Genomic DNA, 17,713 nt, shown 5'->3' with positions numbered 1-17,713 from the left:
GATGTCCTGGGCTGCCTGACGGAAGTTGAGGGCCGGAACTACTGAAAGGCCAACTACCATTTATAAGCGTCACAGTTTCACTTCAAGGTGGAAGTTACCAAAACCACTTTGCCCACCACCATGAGAAGATGCTCAAGGTCCAGAGCTACGCCCTTAACCAGAGGACAACCCTGACTCCCCATCCGCCCCACCCTCACACGAGTCTCTGGGGCTTGTCCATTGGCTTCCACTCTGGGGGAGGGTGGGCATTGGGTCACTTCGCTTTCTGATTGGTTAGCTGCACCGATTGACAGGCGTGCTGCGACTGCCCAAGCCAGGAAGAGAAACATGGCGGAGGCGGGAAAAGAGCACGCGGGTCTCGGGTTACCAGTAGGAGAGGCGGCACAGTGGCCTTTGCAACGGTATGGCCGCTTCATGCCCTCAGGCACTGGGGAGCCTCCTGGGCCTGGCCAAGAAGCTGGGATGGCTTCTTCCCCGACTTGGAAGGTGAGGCCTGAGGGCGGGAAGGGTTGGGAGGCTCTCACCCGGCGCAGGGAAGGAAGGACGACTGCAGCCTGGTTCCTGAGGCACTGTGTTTCTTCCATTGGCAGGTGGATTCTTAACACTGAGACACCTAGGAAGCCCCTACCTTGTTTCAGTTCAGTTCAGTCACTCAGTCGTGTCCGACTCTTTGCGACCCCATGAATCACAGCAGGCCAGGCCTCCCTGTCCATCACCAACTCCCGGAGTTCACTCAGACTCACGTCCATTGAGTCGGTGATGCCATCCAACCATCTCATCCTCTGTCATCCCCTTCTCCTCCTGCCCCGAATCCCTCCCAGCATCAGGGTCTTTTCCAATGAGTCAACTCTTCACGTGAGGTGGCCAAAGTATTGGGAGTTTCAGCTTCAGCATCAGTCCCTCCAGTGAACACCCAGGACTGATCTCCTTTAGGATGGACTGGTTGGATCTCCTTGCAGTCCAAAGGACTCTCAAGAGTCTTCTCCAACACCACAGTTCAAAAGCATCAATTCTTTGGTGCTCAGCTTTCTTCATACCTTGTTTACCTTATCTTAAATTAGAGATAATAATGGTACCCACTGGGTAGTATGGTTGTGAGCTTTAAGTTAATATATATATAAATCCCTCAAACAGTGCCTCGTATAAAGTTATATAAGTGTTTACTGATATTGTCATTATTGTTTTATTTTGTCCTGGTGATACGTTTTAATGCCACGGGTTGCTGATCATTCACTTCCTTTGGGTCTGGTTTCACTATTGGATGTGGACCCTGAGGTTTTGGATTGTGCATGTGTATGTATGTTGGTATGATTTGGGCAGCAGTGGGTAGGAGAAAAGTAAAAGAATGAAAATTTCAGGTAGAGGATACAACATGTGCAAAGGCCCTGCACCTATACAACCTCAGAGAGTGTAATGTACAGACAAAAAGAGTAAGTCTGGTGCTTAGACAACAAGGGGTCAGATAACATGGGATGAGGTTGTCTAGATAGGTAGGCGGGTACCTTATGAACAATGTCCTAAAACCAATAGGAAGCCACTAAAGGGTTTTAAGTTGGAGCATTGTCATCTTTGAAAGATCACTCTGGTTGAAGAGTAGAGACAGAATTGGAGAGGCATACGAGTAGAGTTCAGAAGATTCCCCTGGAGAAGGGATAGGTTACCCATTCCAGTATTCTTGGGCTTCCCTCGTGGCTCAGATGGTGAAGAATCCGCCTGCAATACAGGAGACCTGGGTTTGGTCCCTGGGTTGGGAAGATCACCTGGAGGAGGACGTGGCAACCCTCCCCAGAATTCTTGCCTGGAGAATCCCCATGGACAGAGGAGTCTGGCGGAGTCCATGGGGTCTCGAAAGAGTCGGACGTGACTTACCAACTAAGTAATAACAACAGGTAGAGTCAGGAAGATCACTTAAAATGCTTTTGCGGTGTAGTGGGCAATAGCTGATAATGACTTAGGATGGCAAGGATGGGAGGATAGGGAGGGAGAATGGCAGTAGAGATGGGGAGACCAGGCATGTTAAAGCTATGTTTTGGAGGCCAAAATGATAGGACTTGGAGATTGACTGGATATGAGTGGTGAGAATAAAGAGCTCCTGGGTTTCTGGCAGGAGCAACTGGATTGGGAAACATTGGAGGAAGAACAGTGAAGGAAAGATCCAAGACTTCAGTTTCAGATGTATTGGGTTTAAATGCATTTATGCAGTATCCAGGTGGAGATGTTGAATGGAAAAACATCTGGGCTGGAGAGGTAAATGTGTCATCAACGTGAAGGTGACATTTATAGTTAAGAGATGATACAGATTTCAGGACCAAGCTTCAAGGTAGGTCAGGACAGGTAGAGGGGACCGAGTCCCTAAAGCAGATTGCCAAGGGTCAGAGAGTTGGGAGATACCAGGAGAAGGCAGATCCATCAAAGCTACAAAAGATTATTACAAGAGGGAGAGAACAATTAACTTTGTTGAATGATGCTGCAGACTGAAGAATAATGATGACTAAGGTGTGTCCATTGGATTTAGCAACATGAAGATCCTTAATGGTTTTTACCAAGAGAAGTTCCAGTAGAATGAAGGGGGTGGAAGCCAGATAGGGGTGGGCTGAAAAGTAACTAGTAAGTGAGAAAATGTGACCAATGTATGTGGACAATTCTTCGGAGAGATTTGTCTGTAAATGTGAGTAGAGATGGGGCATAATGAATTGTTCACCAATTTCTAGACTATTAGAGCTAAGACCACTAAAAAAGGCATTAAATACTTAGTTGTATTCTGTAGAGCACATCCTGAGAAATTGTAGTAGTTGTTGTTCAGTCGCTAAGTCGTGTCTGACTCTTCACATCCTCATGGACTGTAGCACTCCAGTTTCCTTTGTCCTCCACTTTCTCCCAGAGTTTGCTCAGATTCATGTCCATTGAGTGGGTGATGCTGTCTAACCATCTCATCCTCTGCCCCCCACCACCACCCTTTTCCTTTTGCCTTCAGTCTTTCCCAGCATCAGGGTCTTTTCTTCCAGCATATTTTTTGCCTTTAATACTGTCTATGGGGTTCTCCAGGCAAGAATACTGGAATGGGTTGCCTTTTCCTTCTCCAGTGGACCATGTTTTGTCAGAACTCATTATGACCTGTTTGTCTTGGGTGGTCCTGCAGGGCATGGCTCATATCTTCATTGAGGAAGCCACTTTTCCATAACAAAGCTGTGATCCATGAAGGGGAAGTTGTAGTATAGCTTGCAAATGCAAAATTGAATGAATAGTATTAAATTGAAGAATCACTTATCTATAATAGGATCTTGAAAGAATGGAAACGTTTGAGGACATAATTGTTGAAATTGCCCAACAGGTTCCTTAGTACTGTCTCTTCACACCCTTATAATTCTTTCTCCTCAAGCATCTTTGTTGGGTGCACAGCCTCAGATGCAACTGGGTAACTGTTAGACTCCTACCTTGCAACCTGGAGGTCAGGGACATTAGACCATTCTAAGGAGGTATTACATTTCTTTCCTCTTCTTTGCAAGGCTCTTCATAATTGCTTTTAAGGAGCAGCACTTTTCAACAGTTTTCAAATGTTTGGCATAAAGCCACAGCTACAGTGACAAGAGATGAGGTTTGCTTTTGCAGTGCTTTTGAAAACTGAACATTTGTACTTTCCTTTGAATCTGTGCCGAGCCATCCTACCTACTGTGATCAGTTTCAGCCTAGGTCTGTCATTTTGGGAGGGAAAAACGAAAGAGAAAACAAGATTTGTTCTATTTTATGTGTTCTGTGACTATTGTGCAATAGTAATGATAAAAGATGAGCCATCTAAAGAACTGCACTAAGTCCCATGTGAATTTCTTATTTTAAAAATGTGGTACCTGCAGTAAGAAAAAAGAAATGTGTGTTAGGTAAAGCATAAAAATATATTATTTGGGAGAATAGAGTCATTCTGGTCTTTTTTTCTCTAGGGGACTTTTTAAGTTCAACCTTGGTTGAATCTATTTTGAGTTTTTTCATTTTTTCCTAAAATTGTGGGGAGAATCTGATTTCCTGATACTGTTCTATATAGTTGTTTAATGACAAGACTTTCATCACAATGGGCACAATGCTGAGGCAAAAATGTTGATTAAGAGAAAAAAATGAATAGTACAACAAAGCTAGTACTTCTAAGACTTGGAGTCATGGTTGAGAGGTAAGGTCAAGTCTGAGACATCTTATATATAGACTATGGGATGTATATGTATATTGATTTATTTGTCTGAATTGAATTATTCTTATGAAAAGTTACTATCTATAGATAAATTAACCACAGTTTGGAAGCAGATAAACTTTTTTTAAATTGAAGGATAATTGCTTTACAGAATTTTGTTGTTTTCTGTCAAACCTCAACATGAATCAGCCATAGATATACATACATCCCCTCCCTTTTGAACCTCCCTCCCATCTCCCTCCCCATCCCACCCCTCTAGGTTGATTCAGAGACCCTGTTTGACTTTCCTGAGCCATACAGCAAATTCCTGTTGGCTATCTGTTTTCATATGGTAATGTAAGTTTCCATGTTATTCTTTCCATACATCTCACCCTCTCCTCCCCTCTCCCCATGTCCATAAGTCTATTCTCTGTTTCTCCATTGCTGCCCTGTAAATAAATTCTTCAGTACCGTTTTTCTAGATTCCATATATGTGCATTAGAATATGATATTTATCTTTCTCTTTCTGACTCACTTCACTCTGTATGATAGGTTCTAGGTGCATCCACCTCATCAGAACTGACTCAAATGCATTCCTTTTTATGGCTGAGTAATATTCCGTTCTGAATATGTACCACAGCTTCTTTATCCATTCATCTGTCGATGGGCCTTTAGGTTGCTTCTGTGTTCTAGCTATTGTAAACAGTGCTGCAGTGAACAGTGGAACACATGTGTCTTTTTCAATCCTGGTTTCCTCAGGGTATATGCCTAGGAGTAGGATTGCTGGGTCAAATGGTGGTTTTATTCCTAGTTTTCTAAGGAATCTCTATACTGTCTTCCATAGTGGCTGTATCAATTTACATTCCCACCAACAGTGCAAGAGCGCAAATAAACTTTTTGTAATACTGCAAAAAAAGTGTGCAAAAAATCAACAATTTAGAGACTTACTTGGCGGACCAGTGGCTAAGTCTCCATGCTCCCAAGGCAGGGAGCCCAGGTTCAATCCACGGTCAGAGAACTAGCTCTCACATGCCGCAACTAAGAGTTCACATGCCAAAGATCGAAGGTTCTGCATGCCACAACTAAGACCCAGTGCAGTTAAATCAGTAAATATTTTAAAAATCAACAGTTTAGAACTGTGCTACTCAGATGTTAGTGTGATATCCATCATTTTGTAAATCCTGACTTAGTAGGTCTGGTGTGGGCGGTGAAATTCTGTAGTTCTAACAAACTTCCAGGTGATACGGGCTGTTGTTTCAAGGACCATACTTTGCAGAACAAGAGTTTAGAAGACCTTGAATGAAATGGCAACCCTATAGTAAAATTAATAAAAATGAATTTGTGGGGTTATGAGGTAAGGCAATAAGATTAATAATGAATATGCAAATGTTTTATTAATAGGGTTAATATTTAAACCATCTGTCATTTAAGTGGAATGAGCAAATGAAATAATCTTGAACTTGATTTTAATTCCTTACATCTGTTAGCCCAGCCTTTCTGAAAGAATTATCATAAATAATAACAGATTGGTCCTTTTTATGTATTTTATGGTTGAATGTAATTTAGTCTACTAATTTGAGAATAATTTTGAAAGGTGATGTTAATTGCAAGTTGCTTTTAAATTAAAGTTATACCACATTTTCCACACTCCAAGGATTTCTCAGACATGCCCTAATTGGTTGAACCTGACACCGTCTTATTTTTTCCCTTTCAAAAGGGGGAAAAATCCTTTAGTTTTTATAGAAGGAACTTAAAATAATTGCCCTACTTAGAAGTTAAGAAATAGAAAATGAAGTTTGTACTTAAAATGAACTTTTAAATGCAGATTCAACATGAGATATACTTTGGGTCCTCTTAACAGTATCCTTTTTTCTTTGTATTTCATGTGCCTACATATGACCTAGCATATGATGGGTGCTCAGTAAATATTTGCCTGTGTGTTGGCTTACTTTTCTTAAGATAGTGTGATAGTTATGATATGATGATGTAGTTGTTCAGTTGCACCTGACTCTTGTAACCCCATGGACTGTAGCCTGCCTGGTTCCTCTGTCCATGGAATTTTTTAGGCAAGAATACCAGAGTGGGTTGCCATTTCCTTTTCTAGAGTATCTTCCTGGCCCAGGATCGAACCTGGATCTCCTGCATTGCTGGTGGTCTCCTGCATTGCAGGCAGATTCTTTACCGACTGATCCACCTGGGAAGATATTTCTACTATGATGTGATAGCTACTATTTATTGTTTATTTTGGTATATTTCTTGCAGCAGTCCTATGAAGCAAATATTATTGTACCATTTTATAGATAAGGGAACTAAAATTCAGAGAGGTTCAGTGACTTCCCAGGAACACAGAGAACTTCAGAGAGAATTCATACCCTGGTTTTCATGCCTCTAAAATGAGTCCCTTTAACCACTATGCCGTTTGTCTTAGAACTGTTAATATTTCATATGGGAACTAGCAGTTCAGTAATATAAATGAGGAATTTTGAGATTAACACACAGGGTGAAAAATGATAAAAATGATTGTAACTTTTTTTTTAAGGAAAATTTAAGATTCAGTAAAACCCCAAGAAAATTATTTTTGAAAACAGTGAAGTAGTAGTTCTTCTTTGCCTACCTGGTCATTTTTGATTGGATGCCTGATGTGAATTTTGTCCTATTGGGTGCAGGATATTTTTGGATTCCTATAAATACTCTTGAGCTTTTTGCTGGGATAAGTTATTTGGAAGCAGTGTGATCCTTTCAAGTCTTGCTTTTGAGCTTTGTCAGGTGTGACCAGAGCAGCATTTGATCTGGAGGTCTTTTTTTTTTTCCCCTCCTGAGGCGAAACTCTTCAACATACATGCTCTACCCAATGCCCTTACATTGTGAGGTTTCTGTCTCTGGCTGATAAGAACAGATCCTATTCCCTGCTCTGTGTGAGCACTCAGGATTGTTCCTGAAGTGCTTTCAGGTGGTTCTTTGCCCAGGCTCTGGGCATCTGCTCCCACACGTGTATATGCTGAAGATTTGAGGTGGGGTCTCTCTTGGTGTGGCATTCTACTCTCCGGAATCCCAGCTCGCAGACTCACCCTGACATTCCTGGACTTGAGACTCCGTCCCCTCCACTTAGGGACAGCTAGCAAGGCTCTGCCTGTGCTCCGTCTTGTAGTTTGGCCTGGTAACTTTCTCCAAGAAGTATTCTAGGTCAATGGTAAGACTCACTTCCTTTTTTCTGTTATTTCTCAGGAATCATGTCCTTTATTACTTGATATCCAGTGTCTTAAAAACTGTTGTTTCCTCTAATTCGTGCAGCTTTGTAGTTGTTTCAGGCAGGAAGGCAGATGGTCCCTGTTACATACATTAGTTTGACCAGAACTGCACGTCCATAGTGGGTCATTCGATTCAGCCCATTTTGTCATTTTCCAGTTCACTTCATCAATTCAACAAAAATTACTGGATTATTTACTTGGGCACTAGAGAAGCTATGGAACTATCCTTTGTGTTTCATCACGTGAGTACAGGATTACGAGTAGGGTCTGGTCACTGAAGTGGTGTTTCTCAAGGTGCAGTGGGCAGACTGTTTTCACCAGTCCCTTGAGGTGCTGGTTGAAGATGCAGATTCACGGTTCCTGCACTAGGCCTAATGAATCAAAATCTCTGAGGATGGCTCTCTAAGTGATTCTTCTGTACTGCAGTCTGTCTTCATGCCCCACTTCTGAAGGAAAGGTGAGGGAGAGGGAATAGGTGATAAAGTAATACTGATATTGTTTAATGATTTATAATTTATGTAGTAATTTCATAAACCTCTTCCCACTAATTCTCACATTTAAGATCTCTATTTAAATCTTATTACCCTTTTATACACAAGAAGCTGAGCTGGGCCAGGTTAAATAGCTTGCCAAAGGTTTACAAAGGAGTGGAGAACTGCTTCTACAACTCTTGTCTTCTTTAAGCCATTCTGCTGTACACTGCTGCTTCCTCCAGTGGTACCTCCTTTTATGAAGATGTAGAGGGGTCATCAAGAATTATTATTCTTTCATGTAGGTTGCTTTTTTAAAAAGTTGACAGATTATGTTTTATTAATTAGTATTAAGATTGGCTGTGAATAACAGAAAATGAAAAATAACAATGGATTAAATAAAATGAAAGTTTATTATTTACGTAACAGCACAGGGCTGGTATGATACTCCACAGTGTCAGGAAATGAGAATCCTTCTATTTTGTTCTCTGCCATGCATGGCTGTGGTCTCATAGTCCACAATAGAACTGATATTCTATATGGCCTGGTGGAGGAAGGGATGAGGAAGTAGACAAAGGGTTCATACCTGCTGTCCCATAAGGAAGTTTCTGGTTAGTTGCCGCATGACACTTTCGGCTGTAGCCAGAACTTAGACCTGTGGTTGTCTTAACTATATGAACAGCTGGCATATGTAGTCTGAATTCCATGAGATCATGTGTCCAGCTGAAAATCAGGGGCTCTCTCAGCGTATAAGGAAGAAAATGGTTATTGGAAAACAACTGGAAGTCTCAGCTAAGAAATGACAACTTATTCCTGGTTGGAACTCAAAAAGCATTTCTAATAACAGCAACAACAAGCAAAAAAACTTAATTTAGTACATAATTACTGTATGTCAGTACCTAGAAAGGTGATTGGCAGACACCTCCCAAATATTTATTGAATCAATGAATCAAGGTCAGATATCCTGGTAAATATCTGATCTTGCATTGTATCATTTAATCTTCTGATGACCCTAAAAGGTAGTTATTATTGTTTGTATTTTATAGATGAGGAAGTAAGTGTACTTGTAAGTTGCAAAACAAGGATTTGATCCTAAATCTTTCTATTCCAGATAGTGCCTTTTTAAAAAGTAGTAGTCATTAGTGTTGTTCACCAGATTATACTAAGATTGCATATCCCCGGGCTCTTTGAAGTTGTGTGTCATGTGACTGGTTTTGACCAGTGAAAGGTGAGCAGATGAGCAGAAGGTGCCTATGGATGATTCCTCATCTTCTTTCTCTTTGCTACAGAATGGCAAGAATTGGCTGCCCTGTCAGGGGAAGTCCTCTAGTGAGAATGATAGGCAGTGTGAGGTAGGGCGGGAAGACAGGGAGGAGAAGGATGCATGGGTAGTGTGAGTGAGAAAGAAAGCCTTTTCTTTGGGGAGTTGTTAATTTCTACAGCACAATCTAGCCTACATCTGACTGATACAGAAATAATTTTTATAATTGTGGTTGTTTAATTGAATTGTATGTCACATACATTGTAGATTGCTTAGGCTTTTGTGGAAGGATCTTCTAACAGATGTTCTAACATTTTTTTTTCCTTTTGACAAAATCATCACTTGTTCCAAAGTACCAGATTATTAATACATATTTCCAACTCTATTCTCCTTAAAAAATAAAAAGTTAATTTTTTGTGTAACAGACATAGTTTACATAGAGGCTGTGGCTTGTTTGCAAACATGATTTAAGGTAGAGTTTATCTAGACAAATATTTTGAAGAATGTTTTTCAGTTTAGTGATTGAAGAAGTTTCAGAAGTTATAGTTTAAAATGAGGTCCGAGAAAATAAAAATTCATTTGTGTTTAGGGTTTGTTCCCTGCCTGCTGTGTGCCGGATACTGTTCAGGGATCTGTTAGAGATGATTAAGGCATTGCCATTGGAAGCTAGCCAGTTAAGCTCAAGTACCTGCTTATTTGGAATATAGGGTGCTTCTTACCTAAAAATGACAATATGGCATCTGAGAAATAAAGTGTTTCTTTAACTCAAATTGAGAAAAACAGTTTGGATATTGGAACTGTTAGAGGTGTGAATGAACCTTGTTAGGGAATAAATAGAAGATAGTGACTATGAAGATAGCAAGGCAGGTGCAGAGACCTAGGGTAGGTGTGCCAGTGGGAGATACTACTTTCTAGTATGCTGCTGCTAAAGTCGCTTCGGTCGTATCCAGCTCTTTGCCACCTTATGGACCATAGCCCACCTGTCTGTGGGGTTCTCCAGGCAAGAATACTGGAATGGATTGCCATTCCCTCCTCCAGAGGATCTTCCAACCCAGGGATGGGACCTGCGTCTCTCTACCGCTAGCGCAGGCAGGTTCTTTACCAGTAGCGCCTCCTGGGAAACCCTACTTCCTGTATAATTGGTGGTTTTTATAGTATTTATTAGTTTGGGAGATTTTCAAGCATTTCTAAATGTATTGGACAAATGTCCTATAACTGTGTTTTATAGAAAAATCAATAACCAGAGGGACCTTGATTAGTAATCAGGACATAAAGATCTTATTCCTCTGTTGGAAGGTAGGTATTTTGAGTAAATATATTCCACTTATGGCTAGTAATCAAGGTGAACAAGTTAACTTCAATAGCTAGGTTTAAAAGCACTTGAAAATGTTACAATCGTTAATTTTATTGCATATATGTGGTAAAAAGAAGGGGAATCACATCTCTTGCTCTGATGCATGAGATCATATTTTTAGATTCTAAAGAAAAAACAAATTCCCCAGGTATATTTTTTTGGTTTGGGTGTTATGCTCTTAATAATTGTGTGTGTGTGTGTTTGTTATTGTTAACACTTTGCATGTCTGTGAAACATCAAAAGCAAAATACTGAATTTTACAGTTTGGTAATGGGTGTGTAGCAGGACCACTTTTATTAGCATAATATACCCTACAAGTTTGTTGAAATAATTTATGAGGGTCTTTAGCTTCCAAGAGTAAGGAGGCAACTAATAGTCTGCTTAACAATTTCACACATTTCCATACTTTATGATGCATAAATCAGCAGTTTGGGCCAGTGTGTAGAGCTGTGACACTTTCTAAGGGGTCTTAAAAGCAGGAAGAAACTCAAGTTCATAATTTAGTTTGTCCCATCTGACAGGTAATGCTAGCCTTTCATGTAAATATAATTTAAGTACATTTGAAGTACTTTTCTATATTTTCATAAATTTCTTTTAATCTTTTTGCTAGTTTTAGATTAGTCCTATAGTACATTCTTGCACAAATACATGAATTTGAAATAGAAGACTCTCTGATCACTTCACCAATATATTAGTACAAGCTGTGCCTGAAAAGCCTGCTTGTGATAGGCACGCTCTGTATCTCAGTGTGTGCTGCTGTGTTGATGGCAAAATGCTGCATAGCCAGAGGTCAAGTTGATGTAAATCTTTCTTTCCCCAGTTTTTATTGCGATATAATTGACATTTAATAGTGTATAAACTTAAGATGTACAAAATGATGATTTGATATATGTATATATTGTGAAATGATTGCCACAGTAAGTTTAGTTAACCTCCATCACCTCACATAGTTACACGTTTTTCCCTTGTGATGAGAACTTTTAAAATCTGTCAGCAACTTTCAAATACACAAAACAGTATTGCTAGCTGTAGTCATGATGTTGTACATCTCCAGAACTTGTTTATCATGTAACTGGAAGTTTGTACCTTTTGACCACCCCTACCCATGTTGCTCACCACCCTCTTTTTTTTTCACCAGTCTGTCCTGTTGCTGTGAATTTGTTTTTTTCTTTTTGAATTCCACTGTGATATCATCTAGTATTTGTCTTTCTCTGACTCATTTCACTTAGCATAATACTGTCAGGGTTCATTCATGTTGTCACAAATGGAAGGATTTGTTTCCTTTTTTTTAATGGCCTAATAGTGTTCTACTGTGTGTGTGTGTGTCCACACCATATTTTTTTTATCCATTCATCTGTTGGTGGACACTTAAACAAAGAATGCTGCAGTGAACCTGGGGGTAGATACCTCTTTGAAATAATGATTTTGTTTCTTTATGATGTATTCCACGCAGAAATGGAATTGCTAGACCACGTGGTAGTTCTACTTTTAACTTTTTTTTCAGGAAGCTCAATACCGTTTTCCATGGTGGCTGCCCCAGTTTACACTCCCACCAGCAGCGCACAAGGGTTCCCTTTCTCTACATGCTACCAGCACTCATCACCTCTTTGTCTTTTTGATAGTATTAATAGCCATTCTGACAAATGGGAGGTGATACCTTATTGTGGTTTAGATTTTATTTCTCTGATGGTTAGTGATGTTGAGCACCTGTATCTGTTGGACTTGAACTAGTTCTTTAGAAAAATGTCTTTTCAGGTCCTTTTCCCATTTTGAAATTGGATTAGTTGCTTTTATGCTATTGATTGGTATGAACTCCTTGTATATTTTTTAATATTAACCCCATGTAAGATAGGTGGTATGCAAATACTTTCATCTAGAGCTTGTCTTTTCATTTTGTTGGTCATTTTTTGATGTACAGAAGTTTGTTGGTTTGATGTAGTTTCAGTTGTTTATTTTTGCTTTTGTTGCTTGTGCTTTTTTTAATATCCAAAAAAAAAATCATTGCTGAGACCAATGTCAAGGAGCTTTTCCCCATTGTTTTCTTCTAGAAGTTTTATGGTATCAGGTCTTACATTGAAGTCTTTAACTCATTTTGAGTTAAATTTGTGAGTGATGTAAGATAGGGGTCTAGTTTCATTATTTTACATGTGAGTATCCAATTTTCCCAGTATCATTTATTGAAGAGACTGTCTTTTCTCCATTGAGTATTCTTGGCTCCCTTGTCAAATATTAGTTGATTTGTATATAAATGGGTTTATTTCTGGGTTCTCTATTGTGTCCCATTGGTTTATGTGTCTGGGGTTGGGTTTTTTTTTTTTTTTTTTTTTTTGCCTGTACCATAATACTGTTTTGATGACCTAAATCTTAAGCCACTAGAAAGAGAAGATATGAATGTGATGTTCTGACACCCTAAAATGATCTTTTTCTGTGAAGACTTTGTCATTAAAAATAGCTTTTTAAAAAATTTTCTGTTGTGCTAATGTGAACATTCCAGCAAAATGCTAAATTATCACCCATTAAAAATATTTCCCAAGAGCCTTAAATAAGTAAATTTTTTCTCAGATTCCTGGATTGTATTAGGCATTATAATATTTGGAATTTCTCGGATGGGTTAGGGTACTTCATGTAGTACCCTACTACATGTAAGCTGAATGCTTTTCTTACCCTTCTGCTTAATCAACAAAAAATCCTTAGGTAAAACTTCTGATTATGCTTGAATTTCTTTAATAAAGGTAGATAGAAGAGTATAGTAGACTCACACGTCCGTATTAACAGCTTCAATAGTTACCAACTCATGGTCAATCTGGCTTCATTGATATTCTTTCCATGTCCATCAAGTTATTTTTTTTTAATATTTACTTATTTATTTGACTGTACCTGGTGTTAGTTGCAGCATATGGGATCTAGTTCCCTGACCAGAGATGGAACCTGGGCCCTCTACACTGGGAACACAAAGTCTTAGCCACTGCACCACCAGGGAAGTCCCCATTATGTTGTTTTGAAGCACATCTCAGCCATCTTACCATTTCATCAAATATTTTAGTTTGTATCTCTAAAAGATAGAAACTTAAAAAACCCCACAATAATAATACCATTTTTTACTCTAAAAAAAAAAAAAAAACAGTTCCTTGATATTATCAAATAGTCAGTGCTCAAATTTCTAATAGTCTCATAAGTTTAATAATTCTTTTAAACAGGACCATACATGGTGATTGATTAGTATCTGTTTTAATCTTTGCGGTCTCTTCCCTATGTTTCTCCTATCTACCCCTCTTCCTTCCTTGTAATTTATTTGTTGAAGAAACTGAAGAGTTCTGAAGAGTTTCTGACTTTATGATTTTGTGACTGCATCTCTGGAGTGCAATTAATGTGATCCTTAGTTCTCTGTATTTCTTGTGAATTGATAGCTGAATCCAGAGGCTTGATAAAATTCAGATTCAGTTTTTTTGTTGGGGGTTTTATGGCTAGACTAGCGGTAGGCACTACCTATTGGAAGCGTGTGATGCCTCTGGAGTTGCAGCTGTTGCAGCACAATGTCTTTTGTGTTGTTCAGTCTCTCAGTCATGTCCACTCTTTGCGACCCCATGGACTGCAGCACACTAGGCTTCCCTGTCCTTCGCCATTTCCTGGAGCTTGCTCAAACTCATGTCCATTAAGTCAGTGAGGCCATCCAACCATCTCGTCCTCTGTTGTCCCCTTCTCCTCCTGCCTTCAGTCTTTCCCAGCATCAGGGTCTTTTCTAATGAATTGGCTCTTCACATCAGGTGGCCAGAGTATTGGAGCTTCAGCATCAGTCTTTCCAATGAATATTCAGGGTTGATTTTCTTCAGGATTGACTGGTTTGATCTCCTTACTGTCCAAGGGACTCTCAAGAGTCTTCTCCAACACCACAGTTCAAAGGCATGAATTCTTGGGCATTCAACCTTCTTTATGGTTCAAATGTCACATCCATACCTGACTACTGGAAAAACCATAGCTTTGACTATAAGACCTTTGTCAGCAAAGTAATGTCTCTGCTTTTTAATATTGCTATCTAGGTTGGTCATGGCTTTTCTTTCAAGGAGCAAGTGTCTTTTAATTTCATGGCTGCAGTCACCATCTGCAGTGATTTTGGAGCCCAAGAAAATAGTCTGTTACTGTTTCCGTTGTTTCCCCATCTATTTGCTATGAAGTGATGGAACCAGATGCCATGATCTTCGTTTTCTCAATGTTGAGTTTTAAGCCAGCTTTTTCGCTCTCCTCTCACTTTTATCAAGAGGCTGTTTAGTTCCTCTTCGCTTTCTGCCATAAGGGTGGTGCCATCTTTGTATCTCTGGTTATTGATATTTCTCCCTGCAATCTTGTTTTCAGCTTGTGCTTCCTCCAGCCCAGCGTTTCTCATGATGTACTCTGCATATAAGTTAAATAAGCAGGGTGACAGTATACAGCCCTGATGTACTGCTTTCCCAATTTGGAACCAGTCTGTTGTTCCATGTCCAGTTCTGGTGCTTCTTGACCTGCATACACATTTCTCAGGAGGCAGGTCAGGTGGTCTGGTATTCCCATCTCTTTCAGAATCTTCCACAGTTTGTTGTGATCCACACAGTCAAAGGCTGTAGCATAGTCAATGAAACAGAAGTAGGTAATTGTTCTGCTATCATTGCATTTACTCCATCTGTTTCTCTTCTTCCACTTTAGCTCCTGTTTTTAAGATTTGTTCTCCTATGGCTGAGTCTTTAGTCCACATTATCTTGTCCATGTGATTTTTTCCTCTTTGTAGTTGTGCTCTGTGTTTCTGAAAATTTCTCCTACTTGATCGTTCAGACCATTAATTTGGTCTCACCAGTGTCCATCCAGTTCTTCAGTTAAGCTACTGAATTTTTATATTTGTAAAGCATGTTTTTAGCTCCAGGGCTCATTAAATGTTATTTATAATAATAATTATTTTTTGGCTCAAGTTGTTGATCTCCTGTGGGTTTTTTTTTTAACTGCTAGGAGCCACGTGTTCTGTGTTTTCTATTTGTTCTTTGTCTCTTTAGCCTATTTGATATGTTGTTATTTTCCTTAACTTATGCCTCTTCTTACCTTTGGGGCTCAAGCCCAATATACCTTAAATGTTAAGTGTTGGAAAGTGCATGAGTCTCACCTTCTAGGTCTTCTGTAGAGGAGTACAAAGGACTCAGCTGAGTAAGTTGCCCAGCTCCACTATGACTCCTTAGAGGCTGGGAGAGCACTTGGAATTTCAGAATACACAAGCTAATCTTCCTGGCGTAATCAACCAATGTCTATGGGTTAAGCTGTCTCCCAAGAACCGGGGCATTCCTGCCTTTGCCCTCTGGCTGCTTGCTTAGGCCTGGGTCTACATTCTCAACGAGGGGGAAAACACACCAGCTCCTTTCGTCTGGATTCTGAGACCTCAGCCCACCCTTATAGCCCACTTGGATGCTGATTCTAATAACTGCTCAAGGAAAGGTAATTGGTGTTTGGGTTGGGTTTGGGAAGAGAAGACTGCAGGAATGCAATCAAATTATATTTTTTCTTGAACCTCTTAGAAGTCTTAGATTAGACATTTTTAAGCTCAGCATACTCTAAATATCTTTCAGATGAAATATTGCAAATTGTATGAAAAATAGTACCTGTGGAATCCCCAGAAACCTCAAGTCTTTGCTCAAGCCTCACCTCAGTGATGCCCACATTGACTACCCTATTTATATTGTAACATCCATGCCCTGTCTTTACAACCCCCCACCTCATACCCTGCTTTGTTTATTCTCTAGTGCCTAGCGCTTTCTTATATACCAGATAATTTACTTATTATGTTCAGTGGTGTGTCTAGAACATCTGAAGCCCAAAGTGGATAATTTTTAACACTTTCCTAAATGATGAAATTATTTTCACAAAAATTTCGTAAATAAATTTATTATTATGCAAACAGCAAAAATTATTTGATTGAGATTCATTATTATAAGCATGGCAGTAAGATAACTAAGGAAAAGGAAATGCACACTATAGTATAAGGCAGGAAAAAAAAGCACAAATGCTTAGCCAGTTGTTTTTATATCTATTGAACAGCTAAATGTTTGAACTTTGCTTCTTTGGTTAGAGGCTGATATTTTATGTAATTAATTTCTTTGAGAAGTGATTTTAAAAAGTAAAACTGAAAATCTCCACAGGTACAATTTAGGCAGCTAATGATAAAATTGCTGATATGTTTTATTCTCTTTTTGTTATATAGTTTGGAAACATTTAACAGTTTTAAAAGAACAGTATTTTAATATTAAAAGTATTATTCAAATTTAGTAAAATATTTTGAGTGTGAACTAAAATTTGCACTTGCCAAACAAAAACATTCCATCTTGTTGCTTGCACTTTGGTTGTTTTAAAATTTTAAACACAAATATAAATACCAAAGAGTCGGTTCCATGAAATGACAGCTTTCTAGTAACTCGAGTTCTGTTTCCTAGTCTTTATAATCCCTGTGCTGGCATTGTTTGGTTTGAATCTATGATTTAAATGTAGAAGAATGTTGTATCACAGGGTTGAAATGAAGTGCATCCTAAGAAAGGGTTTGAGACAAGAACTTTGCAGCAAGCTTGAAGTATGTCAAAGGCTTGTGAGCGTCTCTTGAAGCAGATATATGTGGTTAAGTCTGCATATATGGGTGCCAACTTTATAATTGGGAGTTTTCCAGATGAATGTCTATGTAGGAAACAAAGTTTATTAAAGAATAAATAATAAAAATCTGAAAATTTGAATCTTAGGGTTAAACTCAGCAGTATATATTATTTAAACTCAGCAGTTGTTTAGAACTTAGATCAACAAAAGATTTTTTTCGGGGAAGGGTATTTCATCAGTGACATTGATTAGAATTGCTAGCACTGGGTGGTAATAAAGAGCAGCTGCTTTTTAGTGAGTTCAGCTATTGTTTATAAATTCTCAACAAAGCATTCCCTTATTGCCTGCACCGGGGTTGACTGCTCTCACCATCCCGCTCTTGGTATGCTACTGATTTATTGTTTACTGTTGTCTGTACCTTGTCTTGCATCTCATCCTGCATTAGATCCATGAGAGCAGCTAATGTTTTGTTCAGTGATGTAGCCCATCTAAAAAAATGCTTCTGAGCATCAGTTAGGTGCTCAGTAAATATTTGTTGAATGAGGAAATGAATCAATGAAGCGGTCAAGGACATTCCTTTCTATGTTTTTTTTCCTTTCCCAAACACTTATAAGAGAGAGCAATACATAG

General features: G+C 39.1%; 1 protein-coding gene across 4 annotated transcripts in view; it reads left to right on the top strand.

Moving 5' to 3' along the window:
• Nucleotides 1-17,713, top strand: part of REC114 (REC114 meiotic recombination protein) — a 189,711-nt gene that overhangs the window by 73,492 nt on the left and 98,506 nt on the right. Inside the window, exon 1 of one of the 4 annotated variants that reach the window (XM_044925350.2) lies at nt 285-486. The exons of 1 other annotated variant lie outside the window; for it this stretch is intronic. In XM_044925350.2, coding sequence (XP_044781285.1) covers nt 328-486 — 159 coding nt within the window. In that variant the 5' untranslated portion in view covers nt 285-327. Of the gene's footprint in view, nt 1-284; nt 487-15,717; nt 15,941-17,713 lie in introns of those variants that run through there. 2 more of the 4 variants (XM_025296177.3, XM_044925352.2) reach the window with 2 other exon arrangements.

This window comes from Bubalus bubalis, chromosome 11 (genome assembly GCF_019923935.1).
Source record: "Bubalus bubalis isolate 160015118507 breed Murrah chromosome 11, NDDB_SH_1, whole genome shotgun sequence".
NCBI classification, from domain to species: domain Eukaryota; kingdom Metazoa; phylum Chordata; class Mammalia; order Artiodactyla; family Bovidae; genus Bubalus; species Bubalus bubalis.
The sequence above is the reverse complement of the archived record's forward strand: the minus strand, read 5'-3'. Positions and strand labels throughout refer to the sequence as shown.